This window comes from Pogona vitticeps, chromosome 1 (genome assembly GCF_051106095.1).
Source record: "Pogona vitticeps strain Pit_001003342236 chromosome 1, PviZW2.1, whole genome shotgun sequence".
Lineage (NCBI taxonomy): Eukaryota > Metazoa > Chordata > Lepidosauria > Squamata > Agamidae > Pogona > Pogona vitticeps.
Window position 1 is genome coordinate 315,378,096 of NC_135783.1, and position 24,515 is coordinate 315,402,610.

Sequence of the window (24,515 nt, forward strand, 5' to 3'; positions counted from 1 at the left end):
CCATAGAAACTAATGGGAAGCTGCTATTCTGCCTTCGACCACTAGAGGGGGATATTTTGTTTCTTTTTTTCTTAGGTCAAGAAAGGTTCAGGGAAGGCAGGGAAAATACAGTCCAGGCAGTACAGTACCAGGCAGTCCGAAGACTGTCTCCCAATCCACTCTCTAAACGCTGGGAGGAGTGAGGAAGCAGACAGGCACCCTTTTCACTGGCCAACAGTTAACTGAAAGTTCAAATTTTGCACTTTCCCTGCCTCCCATGTGTTTTTTTTCCAGTTCTTAACTCAAATCTAAGTACTTAAGTCAAGTCAATATTTTCCTATGAGAGCGGTTCTTAAGTCAAAATGTTCTTAACTCGAGCCGTTCTTAAGTCAAGACCCCATTGTATTGTTTATCCAAGGTCGGCCTTCCAGTACCACCATGTGCAGAGACTGGAATTACTAAGCTGTTGTCTAATTGTGTCAAAGCTGATAGTGTATCGATAAGAGAACAAAAGGTAGTGAGGAGGCTCACAGATAAACTGGGAAATAACTGTAAAGACTTGTGGGGATGGCACATTAATTGGCATTGGTTCTGCACCCCCTGCGAGCAACATGACTCCTCCTCAAGCTACCTGTCGTCCTGCCTGGCACCATCTTCCTGCTTCTGAGCAACCACATCTGGCCAACTGGTTGCAGCCAGAGTAACTGTCTGTGCTAAATGCATCCTTTTTTGCAAAATGTGACTGAACATTGTGTGCTTTTCTTTTCCCTACATATTCAACATACAGTACAGTATATGGTTCTTCTTGCCTTATTACTCTCATAAAGAGTCATTCATTTTGGTGTTAATCTACATCTCATGCCAAGATATGTCACTGATTATGTATCCCTGAGTATTTTCATTTTTAAAAAAACATTGTCATGTCTCTATTAAACATTTTCAAGTTTTCCCTTGATTATACTTGTTCAACAAACTTATTATCTAAAATTGTGGGGTGGGGGGGATAAGCAGTGGTCTTGGCACATCCTTTTTTTCAGGCATACAAGATACTGTACTTCTCAACATTAATTCTTGTGTCTGTTAGTTAATCTGATAAGCCTTCTCCTACTTGCTACTTGCTGTGTTCTTCAATGTCTTGTGCATAAAAAGGGGAAAGGAGTTAAGAACCAATTTCTTTTACACCTGCACGAAAGAGAAGATACTTTTTCATATACATATTTGAGGATGTAAAGTTCTGCTAATCCAGCAGTTTCGCAAGAATGCAAACAAGAATATTACACAATTTGGTATTGCCACAGAATTCAGTTTCCCAGGAATATCAGCTTTCACTTAAAGCAGTGATTTCTACCTGTTGCAAAAAGAGGGCAGAGCCTCAGTGCCCAGAGTAGCTCCTTATCCTTTTATTTTGTTTTAAATGCTTGTCTCTGAGTTTAATTTAGATAATTTAATGTATTTTGATTATTCTGTTTTTCTGTTGCTGTTACTACCATGTTTCCCCAAAAATAAAACAGGGTCTTATATTAATTTTTGCTCCAAAAACGCATTAGGGCTTATTTTCAGGGGATTTTTTTTTAATGTAAAACAATCTACATTTATTCAAATACAGTCATGTGATCTTCTGGTTGCTGCACAGTGGTGGAGGGTGGGGTTTCACTTAATTCGGGCTTATTTTTGGTGTAGGGCTTTCATTACGAGCATGCTGGAAAATCATACTAGGGCTTATTTTCAGGATAGGTCTTATTTTCAGGGAGACAAGGTAGTGCCTAGAGTGACTATTGGTCAGTTGAACAATATAAAATAGGGGTCAGATGGGCACTATCAAAATCAAATTAATATATAGACATTATCCCTCCCATATGAAAACCACAATTCATTTCTGCTAAACAGCATATTCTGCAGAATTATGCAAAATAAAATAATTCATACAGAATTCCTTAGGGTTTTTTTAACCTATGTTGTAGAATATGTGTTCCCTTGATACTTATCCTTGTCTTATATTTATCTGGCTATACATACGTCTAGCTATAAAAGCTATAGGGTATATGTGGTTTTTAGACTAAGCATTGCTACAGTTTATATGCTGTAGTAGTGTTAATTCAGTACTCTTTTACATGCACAACTTTACTGCCTTCCTTATCAGAATATACATATAATCACTACAAAATCTTAACCAGAAAATATAGTACTTTATATCTACATATTCAAGTCTGGTGCTGGAAGACAGTGTTGTTTCATTTGTTCCATCTCTCTTGATATCTATATAAAAGAAGCACAATGTTTCTGCATTCCCAGAAGAAATAATCTCTTAGCAATAAAACAAACTAGAATGGACATGTCTGGAAGAAATACTCACACTTACCTATCCCCTTTATAGCAGTGTTTATTCAAAAATAGTGAAACAGTAAACAATTTTCAGTGTGATAAATACTGGAATAAGGCAAATTACAGATATTTTTCTATAAAAATAATTCAGGGAGCCAGGTCAATAGACATATTTCCAGATAGATGTGTGGTTTCTTACCTGGGCCAGAAAGAATCATACAGTGTATTTTTTTTCTGTTAAGCACAACCTTCTGGCGATCTGTGTCAAGCAAATCCAGCTGCAGGTTGCTGTGCTGACCACCAGGGAGAATCTCAGATCATTTCAGAGTTCCAGCAGACTATCAATGCAATGCTCAAGAAAACTTTTGCTGACTCTCTCTTAAACAAAAGTCAGATTCTATCCTGGGTGATTATAATCCAAGATTCCCACAGAGTTATGCAGGTAGCTCATTTTATGCAAACCATATCCATTGCATTTAGTCAAAAGTCTCTTGAAAGGAGGATTGAATTAGCAGAGAGCATGCAGGGATTCAACTATAAAAATGAATAGAACGTGAAGTAGTTTTTTAAAAATCTAGCTCTCATGTGCGCAAGTGCAATTTATGAATATTATGCTGCAAAAATCTTTCTTGTCAATAGATGGTGCTACTATAAAACTAGTCTTAAACGGAACTGTCTTTTTTTGCTACAATGGAGTAACACAGCTATTTTCTTGGGGGGAAACCATTTAACAGATAACATCCCAATTTGGCTGTGGTTAGAACAGATGAATAATATAGATAAACTATATTATCTTCTTTTCTCCTTTCTGTTTTAACTCTTTGACGTTAATTAGTTACCTAGACCTCTATAATGCTGTGAGGAAATTTGGAAAACAGTACAGGAGAACCTGTTTTGAAAAATTTCAGGCCATTTTATCTCATGTGGGAATCCTGCCAGACACAACAAACTTCTTGTGTAAGGTATTCTGGGAATTAGAGTCTATTATCAAAAAAAAAATTAAACTCTAGAACTGAGGAATCTCTCTTTATGGAGGAAAACTACGAATTGCTGTATGTTAAATTAGTGCCTTTACTATGTGTAGCCGCTCTGCTTGATATAGACTTACAATGGAAAAAGGATTTTTCTTTTCAATCAAGAAATTTGAAAAAAAAAGGTATTGACTGTCAAGATTACACCAGGTCAGAGAAGCCCACACTAACTGCATAGCCCACTGCCCAGACTTTCCTGGTTTGGGTAAAATACAGAGGGGACAAATGTGCTGATGGCTGGGAGAAACCTTCCTGCCTAGTACCCCCCCAACACTTTAGTCCACTCTAAACGGTACTTCTGGGATGTTACCAAAACTCCAAAAGGTTAAATGCTTGGATTCTCACACCAACGCTGCAAGGTAGGGATATCAAAAATACCAACAAACTACACAGGTTTCCAGTAGATGATCAAGGCAAAGCCAGGTTTTAATTACCGTCAACCCTCTTACTCCAAAATGACCAAACAGCTGTAAAATTTTATGTTTTATGAAAGGTAGTGAAAAAGTCAAAAAAGCAAAACTTCCGAACAGTTTCAAAGGTTACAGAAAGTCCAAAGATTGTGCAGCAAATAAGCAATTAAAAGGGGGAGGCAAGAACAATTCTAAAACAATCGCACAAAACAATAGGCTAGCTAATCTAAGTTAATATATCCTGGCAGAGCTTCAGCGTAGTTCCAGAGTAGATGCAGAGTGCAAGTAATACAATAGGGTAGCAGAGAAGCAGAGCATTCTCCTAAGAGATAACTAGGTTAAACTAAGTGCTCTCCCCCCCCCCCCATTCAGCTAAAACCACTTGGCTTATTATCTTAATATCACAGAGTGCAGTCAGTCCAACCTTAATGTTTCCATTTTCACAGAGATAATGTGCAGGTCCTTGCTGTCTTCCAAATAACAATGGGTACTTTTTATCTTCTCCTCCCAGTCGGCTCACTGGAGCTACAAGGACTGTTTTCTAGAAGAACAACAGAAACTGTGATCCTATTTTCCCAGTCTCTTGACATAGACCACAGCCAGTGTGGTGTAGTAGACAGAGTAACAGACTCAGGACACCGGGGATTGAGGTTCCACTCAGTCATGAGGGTATGGAACTGGTAAAATCTTAAATAACTGACTTACCTTGAAAGCTCTATTAATGTTGCTATAAGTCGGTCCCAACATGATGGCACTTAACAACATAGTCTTAATTCAAGATATCAAGTGAGAATTTTAAAAAAGATACTGAAACAATGGTTTTGTTAAGTACATGGTTTCCATTTATTGATTGTATTAATTACAGTGAATTGAGGGACCAAATAAGGCCAAGAGAGCACATAGCCAAACAGCCCCCATGTCAAATAGGAGTCCCCAGCACCACCTTCTCAGCATCCCTTTCTAGGAAGTACCACAGAGACATTGCAAAATGTCTCCAACGTCCATGCTAGAGAAATGACCTAGAGAGAAATCATGCTCAATGGTACTAAAGGTTGCTGAGAAGTCCAGCAGAACCAATAGGGACATACTCCTCCTATCCAGTTCCTGACACAGATAATCTACTAAGGCAACCAAAACTATATCTAAGTCCTAGGAAATAACTTTATTGGTGCTCTTGTTAATTAGGATTCAAAGAACTTTGCAAATCTAACATTGGAATCCAATCTACTTTGTAGTCGGTCTCACAGCAAGGCCTGAAACTGGACTGATAGGCCTCTGGATCATTCAACTCACCTGGGAATCCCTAGAGCTGAGGCGCCATCATAGATTTATTGTAATTTGTGAGCCACCCTGAGTAGACATATGTCTAGAAGGGTTGGATAAAAATGGAATAAATAAAAATAAATATATCACAGAACGTTGTCCAAGAATTTACTGTGAGACTTATATTTGTAAAATTTTGTTTAAAACATAATTATATTCAATAAATGGTATTGAAAACCAAGTCTTGTAACATCTTAAAAGAGTAAAGCTTATTCGACTTAAATTTATGTGAACTGCAGCCCACTTTATGGATTTGCATCTGATAAAGTGGGCTGCAATCTATGAAAGCTTATGCCAAAAAAAACTTATTAATCTTTAAAGCACCATCAGATTTGTACAATTTCAACTATACAGTATTTGGTTTTGGGGAGAAATCTACTTAAGCAGACTGAATGGATACAAAACCTGGAAGTGTCTTTTCTCTAGATTTATTGTAATTATAGTGGAGGAGATCAATCCCCATCACAGGGTGGACTTGATTTGAATCAAATCAATTTAAATTGATTTAAATTTGATTTATTTAAACAATTTAAAACATTAGTCAGTAAACATTTTATTTTATACAAATCTAATTTAAAATTTAAAACATCAAATTTAAAAAATATTTTAAAATTTTAATGTTTAAATAAAATGCTTACTGACCAGTGATTTAAATCATTATTTAAATTCATTTAAATCAAATCCACCCTGCCACATCATGAGCACCACAACAGAGAAAGAACTTGTGTTAAGGAGGAGTCATCAGTGTGCTGTCTTCAATGATTCAGACAACTGAGGAGGACCGAGGTTGCGTAGAGAGAATCTTGGTGGAGATAAAGAGGAGGGAGAGGAAAGGAAAGCGTTGGAGGTTTGCCTGGCAGAAGATAAAGGGGAGGAGCTAAATGTGATTGTATGGGAGGATATAAAAGAGGGAGCGGAGGCGCAAAATTGGGGTGTTGTAACGGGTGAGAGAATAAGAGAGACGAGTGATCAAGCTGTACAGGCAGGTGAGGAGTTAGATGGATTCTTGAAACTGATGTGGGAGTTTCTGAACTTGCAAACTGGTGGGGGTTTACTCCCGGATCCTCCCACAGCTAAGACGGGCAACAAAAGACTGGAACCACTAGAATGGATGGTGGTGGTCTACCCACGCAACCAGCGTGGGGGGAGGAGGGTAATTCGCCCCAGTCCCTCTTTCTATCAACAACCATGCGAGGGAGACTGGGCGAGACACCCTTGCTGTGGCACAGTTTGCGCGGTGCGGAGCACCCCTTGAGACCATTGATGGATCGGGAGTGCTTTCGTCCGGCCCTGATGTAAGGAGTAATCTTTTTACTCCTGATGTAAAAGTCCGCAGTTATAAAGTTTTACCCGAATTAAGTATGTTGGATCCGTTTGAAACAGTTGAAGTTGAGATGTCAAAAAATAAAAAGGACTCTGTTAACGTTCTGAAAATGCCTCCGACCTTTATTCCTGCTCAAATAAAGGGACTGCCTTCGACTCAAGGAGAACCGGATTACAGCTTGTGAACACCTGGATTTTGTGCGACTAGAAGAAAACTGTTATATATTGTAAATTATAGAGTTCAGTAGACTGCATCTTCTATCAGAACCACTTCGTGTGTATGCTGGTAGGGTGTTGCAGGTTCCTACTGGATAATGCACATGAAAACACAGAGACTGAAAGAGAAAACACACTATGCTGTTGCATAAGGTTATTCAAAACAAATAGACATAAACATATCCATGTATCTGCTTGCAGATTATTTTTCCCCAAAAGAGAAATACAGTGGTGCCTTGCTTAGCGATTGCCTCGTTTAACGATGTATTCGCTGAGCAATGAGGTTTTTGGAGCGATCTTGCGCTCTGTTTAGCGATGTTTCCAATGGGGAAATTTCGCATAGCGATGTTCGGGACCTTGCTTCGCTTAGCGATGACAGTTTAGGTCCCCGTTTCGCTTAGCGATGTCCGTTTTCGCTATTTTAAGTGTGTCTTAAAATGTTCAAGAACTGTTTAAAATGCTTGGAATCGTTAGTGCACCTTGTAAAACCTTTGCAAACTTAATATGGCTTTGTTCTGAGTCTTCGTTAATTTTTGTTGAATTCCCCCCCCCATTGGAATGCATTGAACTGTAGGTTTGACAGCTGTCAAACCTATTCAATGCATTCCAAAGGGGGGGATGATTATCCGGTTTTCAATGCATTCCTATGGGAAATGGTGTTCCGCTTAGCGATGTTTTCCCATAGCGATGTTTTATTTTGGAGCAAATTAACATCGCTAAGAGAGGCACCATTGTATGCAGTAGGATTTCTGTGTATCTATGCTGAATCTGCTTAAACTTTACTCACTCATAACTGGTCATGATCAGGAGGGTAACTGAGGCAGGCTAAATATCGCCTTCAGCATTCACCACAGCATGTATCAAATACAGTAAAGATGAAAATCTGCATCCAGCATTCTCCTTTTTAAGATATCAGAATGCACAATTATGGACCACATTTTGTCCAATCCTGTTCTAGATTCTCAGAAGTAAAAATATGGTGACAGTAGATTGGATTCTGATAGAGCAGCAAAGTTTTTCTTTTCCTAATTGTTTAGTAACAGCAATAACAAAATGACTTTCAGTTCTGATACTCAAGACAAATTCCCAGGATCTGAATTCTCTAATCTGAAGTGCATTTATTTTGCACCAAACACACCATGTTCTATCACAAACCTGAAGCTTATTCACCTGGTTATAGTCAGATATCAGCAGCCACATTTAAAGGTAAATTTAATTTACCTAATTTCTGAAAATGTCTGAAATAATTTCTGAAAATTATGTTTCTAAAATCCAAAGCAGACTGAAGTGGCGTCAAAGAATACATCTAAACAATGCACACTGAAGCAGAAGATGGTGTTCAATATAATTAAGTACAAAGTGAAACATAATGAGGCAAAAGAGCCCATCTCTCCTATGCATTAACAGCATATCTTTTGTATAATCACTAAGCAACGTGAGCCTGTGGTTGTGATACTATCTCACAGAAAATATTAACTCAGTGTGCTCCTGAATTATTACAAAACACCGGAGGAAACAGTGATGTAGATCAGTAGCAAAATGCAACTGTAAGATGAGTTCTCACACTTTAGGACAGCCTGCCTTTTGTTGATAGTGACAACTCATATGCTATTATTGCAAAATCAATGCAATAATTTATGTTATTTTGCATATTAAACATTTTGCTACCCAGTCCTAACAATAATGAATTAATCTTCGTTTCTAAAGCTGAACATCAGCAAGTTTTCTAAACCTAACATTTCAAGCTCAAAATATTTGGTTACATACAATCTAAATGCTGACTGGGTGATTCAGTGAGATGTATGCTTGGCTATGGAACCAGGGACTGTGATTCCTTACCGTTCCTTATAGAAGAGCTAGGCTGTGTGTTCTTGGGCAAGCTACAGAGAATACTAAATCATGTTGGAGTACTCTGTACCTAGAAAACTCTACAATGGGCATCATGAATAAGAACTGACTTGACTGCACATGGTTGTCATTATAAGCCTAAACAAAAGTAATGGATTTGTAATCACACATTAGTGCAGTCAGAGATACTATACTACCATATGCTAACAGTGCAAAGGCATTCATTTTCTTTTCCTCTTTTGGGAATTTTAACTGGAGAACTTTGCAATCTTTGGCTGTTCGAAAATAGAGAAATAAAATACATGTCTGAAACTATGCTTTACTTTGGCACAGTACTAACAGCTAATAGCACACCACTCAAAAGAGTATATGAAATGAACTGCCATATTTGTCCATGTATAAGATGATAATTTTCCCTTTAGTTTAAAACTTTAGGGTTGTCTTATACACGGAAGGAGGGGGGAGGGATCAAAGCGCTTTCATTCCTGCTTTCCCCCTCCACTTTTTGTGAAGAAAATGGAGGGGGAAAGCACTTTCTTGCAAGGAAAGTGCTTTCCCCCTCCACCTTCCTCACAGTGCTTTCCACCTCCACTTTCCTCGCAAAAAAGCACATTCTGAGGAAGGTGCTTTCTTGTGAGGAAAATGGAGGGGGAAAGCACTTTCTTGCAGGTAAAGTGCTTTACTTTCTTGTGAGGAAAGTGCTTTCCCCCTCCACTTTCTTCGCAAAAAGCGGTGGGGGAAAGCAGGGATCAAAGCACTTTGATCCCTCCCCTCTCCTTAATTCCGTGTATAAGACAACCCTAAATTTTTAATCTAAATAATTTAAAGAAAAGTATTGTCTTATACATGGAAAAATACGGTACTGCCTTCTTTTCCATCTGGATACTCCACTGTCCAAAGTAACAATTAACAGCCTTCGAGAATACATTTAACAATAGTTAACATATATCTAAAATGTTTCTTTACTCTCTTTCATCCTATAATCATAACAGTAATTAATTTTGATCAGGTTGGCAGATTACTTACAATGCCTCAGGGAGTAATCTGATAGCACAAGTCTTAGGCATTTATACAGACATCAGTCCCACTGAGTTCTACAAGAGATGATATACTCAGTTTACTGTGTACAGGATGGCAGAAATCTCTTTCACCTAGGGAAAACTGAGTTATTTCTTAAATCTACCTTAACTTCTGCATTTTTTCTTAACTAAATGGTGTTGCATCCTAATAATTTCTGTATTTAAGTTAAATTTGTCCAGATTTTCAAAAACCAGAGGGTCTTTAAAAATAAAAAGGCAGTATCTTCAGAGACTTTCAGTACTGTCATGAAAACCTTTATTAATAAATTTTTCATCAATAAAATAACTGAAGCAGACGCCTGATTTCCCATCTATGATGGGAGACATACAAGATGCTCACACTGTGAAGCTTGCTTTCAACCTTGAAGTCACAATGAGGGCTTCATCGTTTTGCATGACAGAAAACAACAGCTGACAGCCTGTTTGGAACACATGCCAGCTGTCTCTCATTTGTTTTATTGTCTGAGCAATATGAGTTTTGTAGCAGCATTTCCAAAAGCACTGAACAGGACTTTTGTCAATATTCCTTCAACAGCAAACAAGTTTTAATTTTTTTAATACTATGCACAAAGTTCTGTACTCTGTCAATACAAGTAAGCTTTGATTTTACAAAACTCCATGTGGAATTTTGACTGGAGGCATATTTGTAATATTTATGTTTGATTTTAAGTAAATGTATTCTTGGGTCTTAAACTTCATGTATCTGTTCAACACTGCAAACACCAATAATAACACTAGCACAGGATGACATGAACTGAAAAACAGTGCTTTACACTGCAGATGGGATAAACACTGGCCTGTACAGATTTTCAAAAAGTTTTAACATTCATTTTAAAGCATCTGGGGTTTCTCCAACAAAGTACTCTTTCAGTACCTTCTAATTTAGAAGGGAATCAGTGCAGTTCTACATAACAGAATTGATCAAGAAAGAAATTTTTACCCTAGCTAGGCTTTTGTAGGTACACATGGAAGAATATCTGTAACAAGATGTGGGGCACATACTTTCCAATAATATAAAGAAGAATGTTTTGTAAACAACTTTACGGTATCCCTTTTCCTGCTATGAACAGTTAACACTAACAGTTTGCATGCCCTAGGTTCAACAGAGTTCAGAGAGTATTCCTAATTATATACTTCACTTCTAATAAGCCAGAGACAGGTGAAGTCTTCAAATAATCAAAGTTCTATAGAATAATTTAGAAAATTATTCAATTTACTGTCCTGTGTTTCCTCATAATCTACTTATTTCTTCCCAGATATGACTAAAAACAAGTTTACTTTTGATTAAACATTATTTCTACTCTCTGCTACCTTCTTCTATGAAATCATAACTGTTTGCAATTTTTATCCTTTTGCGAAAGCATTCCTCCTAGTGGTATGTATACTTCAACAGTGATTGGCTGCCTAGCAGAGTTCCTTTATGCATACCAGCAGAATCATGTCCAGTTTTGCCATTTGTGGAGAACTGATGACAAGATACAAAAGCATGTGTTTGCCATAAATAGCTCTGGCTAACGGAGGGCTGCTCGCACACAGCAGATCAAATTCTCTATAAGGAGAGCAGTGTCTGGCTCTTTGCCAGTCATGTTCCTGATGCAAGACTTAGTAGCAGCAAAAGCCTTCCAGTCCTATTAGTACAAAAGTTAATTGAAGAACAGTTGCCCTGTGACCAGACAAAAACTGGTACACACAATGCTAAAGTAACACATAGAACTGTGAAGACCATTCTGTATTAATGCACTGTCTGGCTAATAATTTCCCTTATAGGTTTCACATATAAGTTAGCTGGAGGTTGCTAGCCTATTTGCTCCCGAACAATGGCAACATAAAGTAAGTAAAGGTTGGGGAAGGTCCCTTATTGAAATCGTTCTTACAATAACAAATAATAATTTAAAAAAATCATTATACAGGTGGAAAGCAACTGGTAAATATCTTTTAAAAGTACTGCCAGAGGGAAGGAGTGTGCAAAATGTTAAAACATACTTTATTCCATATTTTTCAATGAAAACAAGGCAACATTCTGTAATAAGCCACAAGTTTATTGCAACGTGGCCAATATATTTGCTCTCAAAAACAGCGTTCCATTTAAGGCTCCTTTTTATACAGAAATTGCCGTATGACTGATGTTTTACAAAACATCTGTAGTGTTGCAAGACTTGCATGGTAAAGAGACAGTTCCTACTCCTGTTCAGTAGTGTACATTCAAAGGAAAAACAAAAAGGCATCATTACAGCTACTTTGATGATAAAGATATGCATGTAACAGGAATGGAGACTGAGGTACCACAACAGCTTGATGACATAATTACAGAACTCAGCTGGCATTTTGGGGCAAGGGGAGTTTAGAAATCAAACATATTACAAAAAAAAGTGCTTTAAATGCATAGTGTTGTGTGCTGCCATGTAACAAAAAAAATAGGCTTGTCAAGGCAGGTGAGGTGTATGAATGCACAAGAGCCTCATGGAACTGCAATCAAGTGCAACTGTTAAGTAATACTGAATAGAGTTGAGCATTTGACCATTGGACAATATTTTAAAGGCAATCAGTTAGCTTAAACCTTTTCTTGCTTGGCTAGACTATCCACATCAACTACCACATTCATTATACACATTTGCAAGGAATGCCTGCATCACCAGTTTTGGCTAAGTATATGATGGAAGGCATTCCTTGGAATCTACATAAAACTATCAAGTTTAAAAACAGTCTGGTGATCAGTTGTAGACTGTTAATTAAATTACATCTTCTTCAGGTGTCTGGGATCTGGAAAGGCGGGGCAAAATGAGCTAACACTATTCCAATTGAATGAGCTGTAGAAATGGAAGCTCCAGATGGCACTTGTCTGTCCTTTTATAAGGGTTTTCCTTCAAGTGAAACTACCACGTTGCCTCCTAGTTTCTCTCCCAATGTTGAGCGATCCTTAATATCATCCAAACCATTTACTTGCCACTCGTGTTTAATACCTGAAAAAGACAAATTAACATATATGTACTTGTTCAAAACAAAAGAACTTCACATATCTTTGCTACATACCAACCCACTTGCCTAACTGAATTGCAGGATAAACAAGGTGTACCCCGTACAGAACTGTTACTCATTTTGAGCAAGTAACTAAACGTAAAACCACAATTTAGAAACTACTCAACTCCTACCTGTGAATTTCTTTTTGATGGCATCTTTAGAGCTTGCGTAGATCATCTTGCTTTTTAAAGGGGCACTCTCTGGAGCCCTAAAGATGGGGAGGAAAAACTTGTTATTCAATCCACTGAAGTTTATAAATTAAAATGCTGTGTTAACTATAATCCTTTGATTTACACACCAGAATATAAATACCAGATCTTCTTTTTTAGACTCCTTTGTTTCATAAGTTGCATCATACAAAGCATATCGGCAATCATTAAGAGGTAACAGCTTCACAAAGGATGTATAAGGGTCCTCCACTGTGTCACCAATGTCACCAACTAATATCTGCTTTGCTTCTTCTACAATTATTTGTTTTTTGTCATCACTTAAACAGAAGAGAACAGCTTTCTTTCTTTTTTTAATCTCTTCTGGCGTTGAAGATTTTCGTACTTTCATGTCATTGAAAACCTTGATAACTTCATCATTCACGGTTACTCCAGAAGCCTATAAGACAAAGATAATATTCAATAAAATAAAACTGAATGTAAACTCAAAAAGGTAAGTCTGCAATAGAATGAATATTAAAAACTTAATACAAAGTGACATATCAGATTTAGAATGCAATCCTATGCACACTTAACTAGGTACAAACCCTATTGAACAAAAAGGTATTTTTTCTGAATGTATAGGGCTTTGCTATCAGAGAAGATTCTGTCTCCGGCTAATATCTTTAGGTCAATGACATAGTTTTAGCTTAAGCTTTTGATTCATTTAAGATTTAAATCATATGTACATTTACCTGAAAGTAAACTCTAATGAAAGATTTGTTTCTGAGTACATACAATTAGTAGTATATAGGATATTTCCCTGAAATAAGTAAAAGTAGTAGTAAGAGCTCATAGACAACACTGTTATTATTCTACTTTTGTCCACTGACGTAAACCTCTAAGAATAGAAAAAATGCCTTCTGTATTGTGTCAGATTTATAGTTTACATTTCTAAATTTTATTTAATACTACTCTATAATTACTACGGTGAAGTTACTGCAGGAAGAAAGACTCAAGGACAGAATGTACACTTCTTCTAAGATCACTGAGCTGTGCAAGAAAGCCTGAAAGAATGTAAGTCACACATTCTAACTGGACAGAGGTATTTTTAAAGTTAGAATATAACCATGCAAGTTGATTTTCTGCTATTCATTTTTCATGTAACAGCACAGGTACAGGTTTAAAGGCCCTCATTTGAAGAGGCCAAAGCTGCTGGAAACGACCTCCTGATAGTTGTTGGCCTTTTGATCTAACTATGCAGTGAACTCGCAGAAAAGCGCTTTTCAACAGCACTGCTATAATACATAAAGGGGACACAACTTTTTCCCCCTTAAATACAGTTCAAAATAACAATTTATTATAATTGTAGTGACCTTTTTTCAGGTAAGAAAAACCTTTAACAAAATACAAGATTTTAAGGCACACAAACATTTTAAAGGAAGTTGTATCATATTATACAATTAAGTAGCTGCTACTTAATAGCAAACTAAAACCAAGGGATAGATGTTTATTCATTTCTGGCTTATTCTTTAGAACACAAAAAACAAATCTTCATTTTTTAAAAAGGCATATGCCATTTTTCCTTCTCTTCCACTAGCAAAAATACAATGCCAGTTATATAGTAATGCTGTCCAAATACAGGCAGCACGTGTTTTATTTTCCTCTATGCATTCCTAGGCTACAGGGCGGCCTCTAGCCTCCTACTGAATTGAATTACTGCAACCTACAGGACAGTTTTTCTGTTTAGAAAAAAAAAAGCCCCCCCTCCGTGTTTGTATGCACCTTAATTCCTAGCTACTGTATAAACCATATACTGTACCATTAGCACACAATGAAAGATATATAACACTCAGCTCCATGCTTTGCCAACTGAAGGTGTGCCTTGCCCACAAATTAATATTAATTAAAACACTCCAACAAAGAACAGCCTGCTTGGTGCTTCCTCCCATGTTCTTGACACAGAAGTGATAAGCTACAGGCACAATAGAAAGGGACAAACCCAGCTATGCGTCACTCCTCCATCACAATCCCGGTTAAGACAGTAAGGCTATTACATCTTTTTAAACACAAAGGGAGAAATTTCAATGTCCTGCAGATGAAAACGAAAGGAAGGTCAACCCAACCACAGTATCCTATGCAGATCAGAGATTCCGGGGCCAAGGAGGGAATTAAACAGGCAAAATCTACCATCCCTTTCTAGCCAAAGAAAAAGGTCCTCCATCAATAAGAAAGACACGTCATCTCCAGTTCCTCCCAAACGACAAAACCTTGTCTTCTCTTTCTCCTGTATACTCAAACTAAAAAAGGCGGACGGAAAAACGCAAACGACACCTTTTGCTTGCAGTAATAAGAATCTTTCCTGTACTGACAAGAGGCTCCCAAGATCGGCTAGATCCCAAACTCCGCTCCCGCGTGCCTGCCCTCTTCCTCCTCAAAAAAGGGCAAGAGAGAAGAACATAGAGAAACACCACCACCACCCCCGCGACGTGGTCCCCGCGCAGCCCCAGGAGAGCGCAACCGCTCCCCCCCCCGGGGCAGGGCAGCCCCTGCCATCTTACAAAGAGCCGTTCCGCGCTATATCAGAACGGAGGAAGCAGGCAGAAATAACGCCCCCCTCCTCTTTTTTGCCACACACGTACGTCAGGCTGGGTGGCATACTCGGCAAGGCCATTTATTCCTCCAAGATAAAAAGCACCTATTAACGGAGCGGGTGTGTGTGTGTGTGTGTGGGAAGACCCTGGGAGGAAGGGCCCCTTTCTCTCCACACGCGGCCACCACTTCCAGGGCGCTTCAGCCTCCCTCCTCCCTTCCTGACAAGCCGGCTCCCCTCTCCATGCCGTAGGGACCGAGTGAGCCGGGCCGGGGGGGGGGGAATCATCCCTATCAGACCCTCTCCCAAACTCCCAGCTAAAATTAGACTAAAATGGCCGCCAGAGGCCGCCGGGCCCGCTTGACCCCCCCCTCGGCCCCCTCGAGGGAGGGGGGGCTGGTTCTGCCGTTCTCAACGTCGCCTGGCAGAAGCCGAGCCGCGGCCGGCTCACATTCAACCCAAGGCAGCCTCCCCTGCCCCGCCCTTACCATAGTGCCGGGTCCCTGAGGCGGCGGCGGCGGCGGCGATGGCGGTGGTGGCGGCGGTGGCCGTGCGACTGCCTACGAAGCAGAGCCTGACTGGCGCTACTAGCGCGGCTCGGCAGCGGGCGGAGGCTGGGCTGAAGCGAGGAGATAGGCGGGAGAAACCGGGGCGGGCGGGCGGACAGCGAAGATGGAAAGGCTGGTCACATGGGCGCTGCCGCCTCTCCCCACATGCTGCAGGCCCTGCCCCGCTTTGCAGGGGGAGCCGAGGAGGGGCGAGGGGCTGCGCTCCCTTTGGACACTCCGTGGCCCTGTTACGCTCTTCTCTCCTGTCAGCCTCGCTCCGTGCAGGGGAGGAGGGCTTAACTCGGAAGAAGCTCAGGCGAGACACCTGCCTAGCCACCCTCCGGTGTCGCCCCCAGCTCTGGCCGCCGAGACGGTCCTGGGATGGTTCGCCCGCATCTCCTTGCAAGGAGTACCGCGGCCTCCGCTCGAAACCCCCCCCCCCCCACCTGCTATTTTCGCCACCCCCGGGGAAGCGCGGATTGCCACAGAGGACGAGGAGGGGCGCCTTTCTCCAGGCACATTTCTCCTGGTCCGAGTGGGCGACGGCTACTGGCCCCGCCGCCGTCTATCTGTCTGGGGTGTGTGGGTGGATGGGAGACAGCGGGGGGCTCGGCGAGGCAGAACAAGCCTTCCAGCTTTCCTTGCTGACGCACCTCCTGAGGAGGAGGAGAAGAACGAGGGATGCTAGAAAAGGCATGAGAAACGACTGGACGGCTTCGCCCGGCAACCGCCGCCCCTGCCCGCTTGCCTCCGCCCGCTCTCTCCACCGACCAGCCGCTGTCAGGAAAAGGAAAGGAAAGGCAAGCGCCCCCCCCCCTTACAGCCTGGACCTTGAAACCAGAGACTCGGCAGCCGTAGAGGCGGTTAACGTCCCCCCCCCCCCGGTTTCTGGACCGGCAGCCTCGGAGAGGGAGGGAGGGAGGAGAGCCGACCAAGAAGGTGGCGGCAAAAAGCAACCGCGACTGCATCTTCTCCTCCATCCCCGTCCTTTGGGCGTGGCCGTCGGTGTGTGTGTGTGGGGGGGAGCGGATCTGGCGAGCCTGTTCTGCCGCAGCTGGCGAGGGGCGGCACCTCGGGGCAAGATAAAAGCTCCCCGCCGGGTGTGCGAGAAGACCGCGGGGGCTGGGGTGAAGGCGAGACGGGCCCTTCCGTCGTGGTGGTGGTGGTGGTGGTGGTGGTGGTGGTGGTTGCTGGGCGCTGCTGGGCGCTGCTGGGCGCTGGGCGGGCGGGTTCTCCTGGACCTCCTTTAGCGTCTTCAGCCTGTTGCAGCCAGAACAGGGAGTCCGGCGGCACCCGAAATAGATTTTGGAAAACTTACAGCCGCTTGAATGAGCTTTCGTGGAGGATGAAAAGAAATAATTAAAGAAGACTACCTTATAAGAGGTTCCATGAAGATGGTTGTGAAGAAATATGACCCAAGAGTCAAAAATTGCTCTCCTCATAGATAACCCTTGGAAGAGGACTTCACCAAATGCAAAGAGGGTATTGTAAAAGACTGATTTTCCAATGAATATTTATTTAAAATAATTATATGCCCCCTTTCTTCTCAAGAGGACCCATGGTGGCTTACAATATTAGAACAATGTTTTGAAAAGTAAAAACCAAAAAGGATAATTTTTTACAGTATTTTAAAGGCATCTTTTGCTCTGCAAAGCTCAAACAAGCAAAGACAATACTAGAAATCTTGCTTTTGTTCTCAGGTTCTCTGCTTCCTCAGAGACCCAGGGTCATTCTCACATTACAGCTTGATATTTGTTACCATCATGGGTGTGTACCAAAGAGGAATTACTGGTTATTAATGTCAAAGAAGAGTTCATTAGTGATGTAAACTGCCTTGGGTCCTTTTAAAGGAGAAAGACAGGGTGAAATATTTTAAATAAATACTGTAGTGCCATTTGAGATTTGAACATGGGTGTGAAGGAGAAAGATTAGACAGTGATGGAGTAGTTTACTGGGTAAAACATTTTTGTGCGCATTGATTATGAATTGACATGAGAAACACCTTTTCAAAGGTACTATGCCCTCATGCTTATGTAAGTGCACACAACAGATCTGTACTGATACATTTGACGAGAACAAATATTTTGCAAGGAACAAATGTTTTGTCAGGAAGGCAGATAAATGAATACAGTGGATATAAAAAGTTTACACACCTGTTAAAATGTCAAGTGTGATGTAAAAAAATAAGACAAAATCATTTCAGAACTTTTTCCACATTTAATAAGACCTATGAACTGTACAACTCAGTCAAACAACAAACTGAAATCTTTTAGGTGGTTGTTGTTGTTTAGTCGTTTAGTCGTGTCCGACTCTTCGTGACCCCATGGACCAGAGCACGCCAGGCCCTCCTATCTTCCACTGCCTCCCGGAGGTCTGTCAATTTCATGTTGGTTGCTTCGCACTGTCCAGCCATCTCATCCTCGGTCGTCCCCTTCTCCTCTTGCCGTCACACTTTCCTAACATCAAGGTCTTTTCCAAGGAGTCTTTTCTTCTCATCAGATGGCCAAAGTACTGGAGCCTCAGCTTCAGGATCTGTCCTTCCAGTGAGCACTCAGGGTTGATTTGCTTTAGAATTGATAGGTTTGTTCTCCTTGCAGTCCAGGGGATTCTCAAGAGCCTCCTCCAGCACCACAATTCAAAGGCATCAATTCTTCGGCAATCTGCTTTCTTTATGGTCCAGCTCTCACATCCATACATCACAACAGGAAAAACCATAGCTTTGACTATTCGGACTTTTGTTGGCAAGGTGATGTCTCTGCTTTTTAAGATGCTGTCAAGATTTGTCATCGTTTTCCTCCCCAGAAGCAGGCGTATTTTAATTTTGTGGCTGCTGTCTCCATCTGCAGTGATCATGGAGCCCAGGAAAATAAAATCTGTCACTGCCTCCATGTCTTCCCCTTCTATTTCCCAGGAGGTGAGGGGACCAGTGGCCATGATCTTAGTTTTTTTGATGTTGAGTTTCAGACCGTTTTTTGCACTCTCCTCTTTCACCCTCATTACAAGGTTCTTTAATTCCTCCTCACTTTCTGCCAGCAGAGTGGTATCATCTGCATATCTGAGATTGTTGATATTTCTTCCGGCAATCTTAATTCCGGTTTGAGATTCCTCCAGTCCAGCCTTCCGCATGTATTCTGAATATAAGTTAAATAAGCCGAGGAACAATATACAGCCTTGTCTTTTAGGTGGAGGGAAGTAAAAATAAAAAACTGAAATATGGTTCCATCTGTGTGCACACTAATACTTTGTCGAAGCACCTTTTGATTTTATTACAGCACTCAGCCTTTTTGGGTGTGAGTCTATCAGTATGGTACATCTTGACTTGGCAATATTTGTCCACTCTTCTTTGCAAAAACGCTCCAAATCTGTCAGATTGCAAGGGTGTCTCCTGTGAACAAACAGCCCTCTCCAGATTACCCCATAGATATTCAATTGGATTCAGGTCTGGGCTCTGGCTGGACCATTCCAAAACGTTAATCTTCTGGTGAAGGCATTCCTTTGTTGATTTGGATGTATGCTTTGAGTCGGCATGCTGAAAGAAGTAGTTCCTCATGTTTAGCTTTCTAGCAGAAGCCTGAAGGTTTTGTGCCAATATTGACTGGTACTGTATTTGGAACTGTTCATAATTCCCTCTACCTTGACTAAGGTCCCTGTCCCAGCTGAAGGAAAACAGCCCCAAAGCATGATGCTGCCATCATCATGCTTCGCTGTGGGTATGGTGTTCTTTTGATGATGTACAGTGTTTTTGCGCCAGACATATCTTTTGGAATTATGGCCGAAAAGTTCAGCCTTGGTTTCATCAGACCATAACACTTTTCCCCACATGCTTTTGGCAGACTTCAGATGTGTTTTTGCAAAATTTAGCTGGGCTTGGATGTTTTTCTTCGTAAGAAAAGGCTTCTGTCTTGCCACTCTACCCCATAGCCCACACATATGAAGAATATGAGAGATTGTTGTCAAATGTACCACACAACCAGTACATACCAGATATTCCTGCAGCTCCTTTAATGTTGCTGTAAGCCTCTTGGCAGCCTCCCTGACCAATTTTATTCTAGTCTTTTCATCAGTTTTGCAGGGACATCCAGTTCTTGGTATTGTTACTGTCGTGCCATATTTACTCCACTTGATGATGACCGTCTTCACTGTGTTCCACGGTCTATCTAATGCCTTGGAAATTCTTTTGTACCCTTCTCCTGACTGATACCTTTTAACAATGAGATCTCTCTGCAGACCATGGCTTCTGCTGTAGGATGTGACTAAGAAAATGTCAGTAAAGACCTACTAATATAGCTGATATTTATTTGGGGTCCCTCAGAGGCACTTTAAATAATAGCAGGTGTGTACTGACTCCTACTTAACATGAGTTTGAACGTGATTGTTTACTAGTGTACACAGCTACATCCCGTTATAAGAGGGTGTGCACACAGATGCAACCATATTATTTCAGTTTTTTTATTTTTACTTCCCTCAACCTAAAAGATTTCAGTTTGTTGTTCAACTGAGTTGTACAGTTCATAGGTCTTATTAAAGGTGGAAAAAGTTCTGAAATGATTCATCTTTCTCATTTTTTTACATCACAGACACTTGACATTTTAACAGGGGTGTGCAGAATAAGTACACTGCTGCAGTAGGAAGTACTGTGACCAGGTATGCATTTCAGTAAAAAAAAAATACTGTAATGGGAAATGGGATATATGGATTTCTACTCTTGGAAATTATTCCCAGTGTGGTGTAGTGGATAGAGTGACGAGTTGGACTCTGGAGAACAGGGTTTGAATCCCCACTTGGCTGTGGAAACTCACTGGGGGAAGTGGAACTGGTAAAACCACTCCTTAATTATCTCACTTATCTTGAAAGCCCTATTTTTGATGGCACAAAACACACATACCCATGCACACTACTCTCGGAAGTCACCTCTATAAAATTCCTTTAGGGTAGTGTGTTGAAAGAAATTTTAGATGGAAGAGCAGCAGGACTTAAAACCCAAGTGCCTATTCCAAGGATTCTTATGTGGTCTTTTATAGGTATCACAGGGACCATCCTTTCCCATACCTCATTCTCTTCATCTAATGCAGACAGATGCTATTAATGGGAGAGTACATGATACATAGATGAGTGCCTTCACTTCAGTAAAAATCTGCCTTAGTTAACCCAACATGTTTTATACAAAGTCAGCCGTAAGAATAAAAGTACAACCTTGTTGGATTAGATCAAAGGCCTGTCTCATTGAGGACCATGTTTCTACAGTGGCCAACCACATTCCCAAGGGAAGGCCATAATTAGTACATGACAATAACCCTCCCATGCAGGTTCTCAGCAACTGGCGTTAGATGAATGGGGCATTTGAATCAGAAATTGCTCATAGCCATTTAGTCATATGTTTTAGGCAAATCCTTATAGTTCCCAGAAATCTATCCATTATCTTCATTAGAGACTTTCCTTTGACAGTCTCTCTGCGCTGTTCAACTTACATTTTAAGTCTAGTTCTTAAGTTAGTACTTTGCAGAATGTCAGTGCCTAACATGACTAAACAATTCTATTACAATTAGAAGAGTTAAGATTTTTGTCCTTTGGTATTCAGACAAATGTCAGATATTATGATATCCAAGATATTTAAACAAAAGCAGTTTTATTAATGACTATCTGACATTTTGGAATTATTAGAAATATAGAAAATGACATCAAGGCATTTCTGAACAATTTTTTTTACTAAATATACAACATTTTAGAATATAAATAAATAAAGGCAGTTGTACTAAAGACATCTTCTGAAAAGCATGGTAAATTTTAAGGACATTAAGCAGTTGGATACTGAAACATTTTGAAACATGAGGATAACACACATCATTGAAGAGATGCTGCTGATTTATCTTGGGGCCCAGGACAATTCCTGATATTCATTCCCAGCTTCAACCAAGAATGATCTATTGCTTAGTATACAGAAAAAAAAAGTACTTACAGAAAGATTGCATTTCATTTTTCTTATATGCTAAAAAGATGTAGAAACATAGTTCTGCAAGTTACATTTTTGCTAGAAGAACTGATAGAAGACAATTAATTGTTCATAACATGTATAAACAAAACACAAAGAAAGCAAAAGATTTTTTCATCCTCAAAGTAAAAGTTTTATAAATACAAAACAAATTCACAAATTATTTGAATGCTAAATAAATATCTATTTAATAAAGTCAGACTTAATCTTTCCAACCAGCACTGGCACAGTAATTTAAAGGATATAAAACTACTAATTCACGTAGTGTCCAAAAACTCATAGTCAAGTGACTTCAGTCATTTCTCCACTGTGTTGCAAATGATTATTTTGGCCTAGGTAGAATCTTCACCTATGGTTCTTACAAAAACATAAAAATATGGTAACATGCCTGGTGCTGAAGAAAAGTATTTTTGGAAGGCTTTTGACACAAAAATGGTAATTAAAAATACAAAAGCTACTGTAAACCAGTATTCAATACACATCTCTCAAAGTTATCAGATACAGAACAAAACTGTAGCAAAGTTAGTCTTTCCTACATTCTCCTGAGTGCTTAATAAACTGAGAACATAGTGCAGGCCACACTTCCAAGGTGTGGCAGGTGTTATTGCTTTCTGCAGCTGCATGATTTAAGTGTTTCATTTTCCATGAAAAACAGAGATTACTCTAGTTAAAGTTTTTTAGAAGGAAGAAATCAGATCCGGGATTTTTTGGTTGTTGGGGCAGTGTGGTCCATGTAGCCAGATGCTACTGGAAGTCCCAGTTTTTGAGCCTGAATATGGAAAAATGCCTGAAGTCTTGTTCCAGCCTTTGCTTCATTTGTATTGCGTGGATTATATTCGAAACAGTTTGAAAACATCAGTTCAATGTCTTCAATAAATTCAGCTAAAAAGAAAAAAAATATGCGTTTAGTAAACATATTATTTTAAATGTGTTTTACCACTGTTTTTATCTACTAGTTTCAATATGATATTCCTTTAATTCTTTAAAAAATATTGCAATAATTTATTGTTTTAGTTTCTAATATTGTTTCTTTTAATATTGTAAGCTGCCTTTGACCCTTTTAAGGAGAATTTAAATAAAACATAAGTCTACAGATACCCCAAAGCTTTGTTTCCTGAACCAAGAACCCATCATTGAAATTCTCCTTGTACAGTGGGGTCTTGACTTACGAACGACCCTACTTGCGAACAATTCAACTTACGAAGCCGCCTGATAGGGAAATAAGGACTTGACATACGAACTTCACTCGAGTTACGAACAGGAAAAAAAGTGCCCCTCCCTCCTTAGAGGCTTCTGGAGGGGAAAAAAGGGTCAGAAACTTTAAAAAAAAAATAAAGCCACTTACCAGGCCTTGGTAGCCCCTGAAAAAGAGCAGGAAACAGCTAAAAGCCGGCACCCAGCAGGGAGCCTGGCAGCCGTTTTGTGCTTTTCTCTGCTCCTGCCCCCTCCTCTCCCCACCTAACAGCTGATTGGCTGGCTCTGAAGAGGCTTGGGGAGGCTTGCTCAGCACCTAAAAAGCCTGCCTGTGTGTCTTTGTGCTGAAAAAAATCAGCACAACATGCTTTAAAACATGCTTTAAAATTGGCTTCGTTGAAAAAAAAGATTTCAACTGTTCCCTGCCTCCCCCCTCCTTTCCTGAACTTTTATTGACCTAAGGGGAAAAAAAAAGAAAAAATATCCCCCTATAGTGGTAGAAGGCGGAATAGCAGCTTCCCATTAGTTTCTATGGACGGAAAAGAGCAGATACGGATTAAATGGTTTTCAATGCATTCCTATGGGAAATGCAGATTCGACCTACAAACCGCCTTCCAATACGGATTAAGTTCGTAAGTCGAGACCCCACTGTATTTAAGACGCAACCTTGGCTTTTGTCATTTGTCACAAATGTGTATCAAACTTCAAAAGGAAAAATTAATCTGTTGTGCCTTGTCCTTGTACATGAGGACACCTTGAATAAGAAAGCTTCTTCTGTCTGTTTGAACATTAAAACACTCACAGATGCAGTAAGCTCCCACTCAAAGTTTTCTTCTAATATGGAGGGTGATGGAAACTGAGATAGACATGGATGAGGCTGACATGCTCCTTTTTGTTCTTTGTTGCTGTTTAGTCGTGTCTGACTCTTCGTGACCCCATGGACCAGAGCATGCCAGACCCTCCTGTCTTCCACTGCCTCCCAGAGTTGGGTCAAATTCATGTTGGTAGCTTCAATGACACTGTCCAACCATTTCGTCTTCTGTTGTCCCCTTTTCCTCTTGCCTTCACACTTTCCGAACATCAGGGTCTTTTCCAGGAAGTCTTCTCATGAGATGGCCAAAGTATTGGAGCCTCAGCTTCAGGATCTGTCCTTCCAGTGAGCACTCAGGGTTGATTTCCTTCAAAATGGATAGGTTTATTCTCTTTGCAGTCCAGAGAACTCTCAAGAGTCTCCTCTAGCACCACAATTCAAAAGCATCAATTCTTCGGTGGTAGGCCTACTTAATGGTCCAGCTCTCACTTCCATACATCATTACTGGAAAAAGCAAAGCTTTGACTATGCGGACCTTTGTGGGCAAGGTGATGTCTCTACTTTTCAAGATGCTGTCTAGGTTTGTCATCACTTTCCTCCCAAAAAGCAGGTGTCTTTTAATTTTGTGGCTGCTGTCACCATCCGCAGTGATCATGGAGCCCAAGAAAGTAAAATCTGTCACTGC

The 24,515-nt window shown here is 40.3% G+C and overlaps 2 protein-coding genes across 9 annotated transcripts in view; both read right to left on the reverse strand.

Annotated features, from left to right (window-relative positions):
* Positions 1–11,489: 11,489 nt before the first annotated feature.
* CFL2 (cofilin 2) lies at positions 11,490–15,921 on the reverse strand. 3 transcript variants are annotated; one of them, XM_020812266.3, is made up of 4 exons: positions 15,777–15,921; positions 12,848–13,155; positions 12,681–12,757; positions 11,490–12,491 (listed from the first exon to the last, which is right to left on the reverse strand). In XM_020812266.3, the coding sequence occupies exons 1-4, from the start codon at positions 15,777–15,779 to the stop codon at positions 12,379–12,381; spliced, it is 501 nt and encodes a 166-aa protein (XP_020667925.1). In that variant the 5' UTR covers positions 15,780–15,921; the 3' UTR covers positions 11,490–12,378. The 3 variants fall into 3 exon arrangements, with proteins under 3 accessions (XP_020667925.1, XP_078248439.1, XP_072842461.1); XM_078392313.1 differs by lacking the exon at positions 15,777–15,921 and adding an exon at positions 15,338–15,544; XM_072986360.2 differs by lacking the exon at positions 15,777–15,921 and adding an exon at positions 15,030–15,211.
* A 5,524-nt stretch (positions 15,922–21,445) lies between these two features.
* The window catches only part of BAZ1A (bromodomain adjacent to zinc finger domain 1A), a 97,840-nt gene continuing 94,770 nt past the window's right edge, over positions 21,446–24,515 (reverse strand). For all 6 annotated transcript variants that reach the window (XM_078392333.1, XM_078392327.1, XM_078392322.1 and 3 more), the window contains one exon: positions 21,446–22,707. In XM_078392333.1, coding sequence (XP_078248459.1) covers positions 22,517–22,707 — 191 coding nt within the window. In that variant the 3' untranslated portion in view covers positions 21,446–22,516. The remainder of the gene's footprint in view (positions 22,708–24,515) is intronic.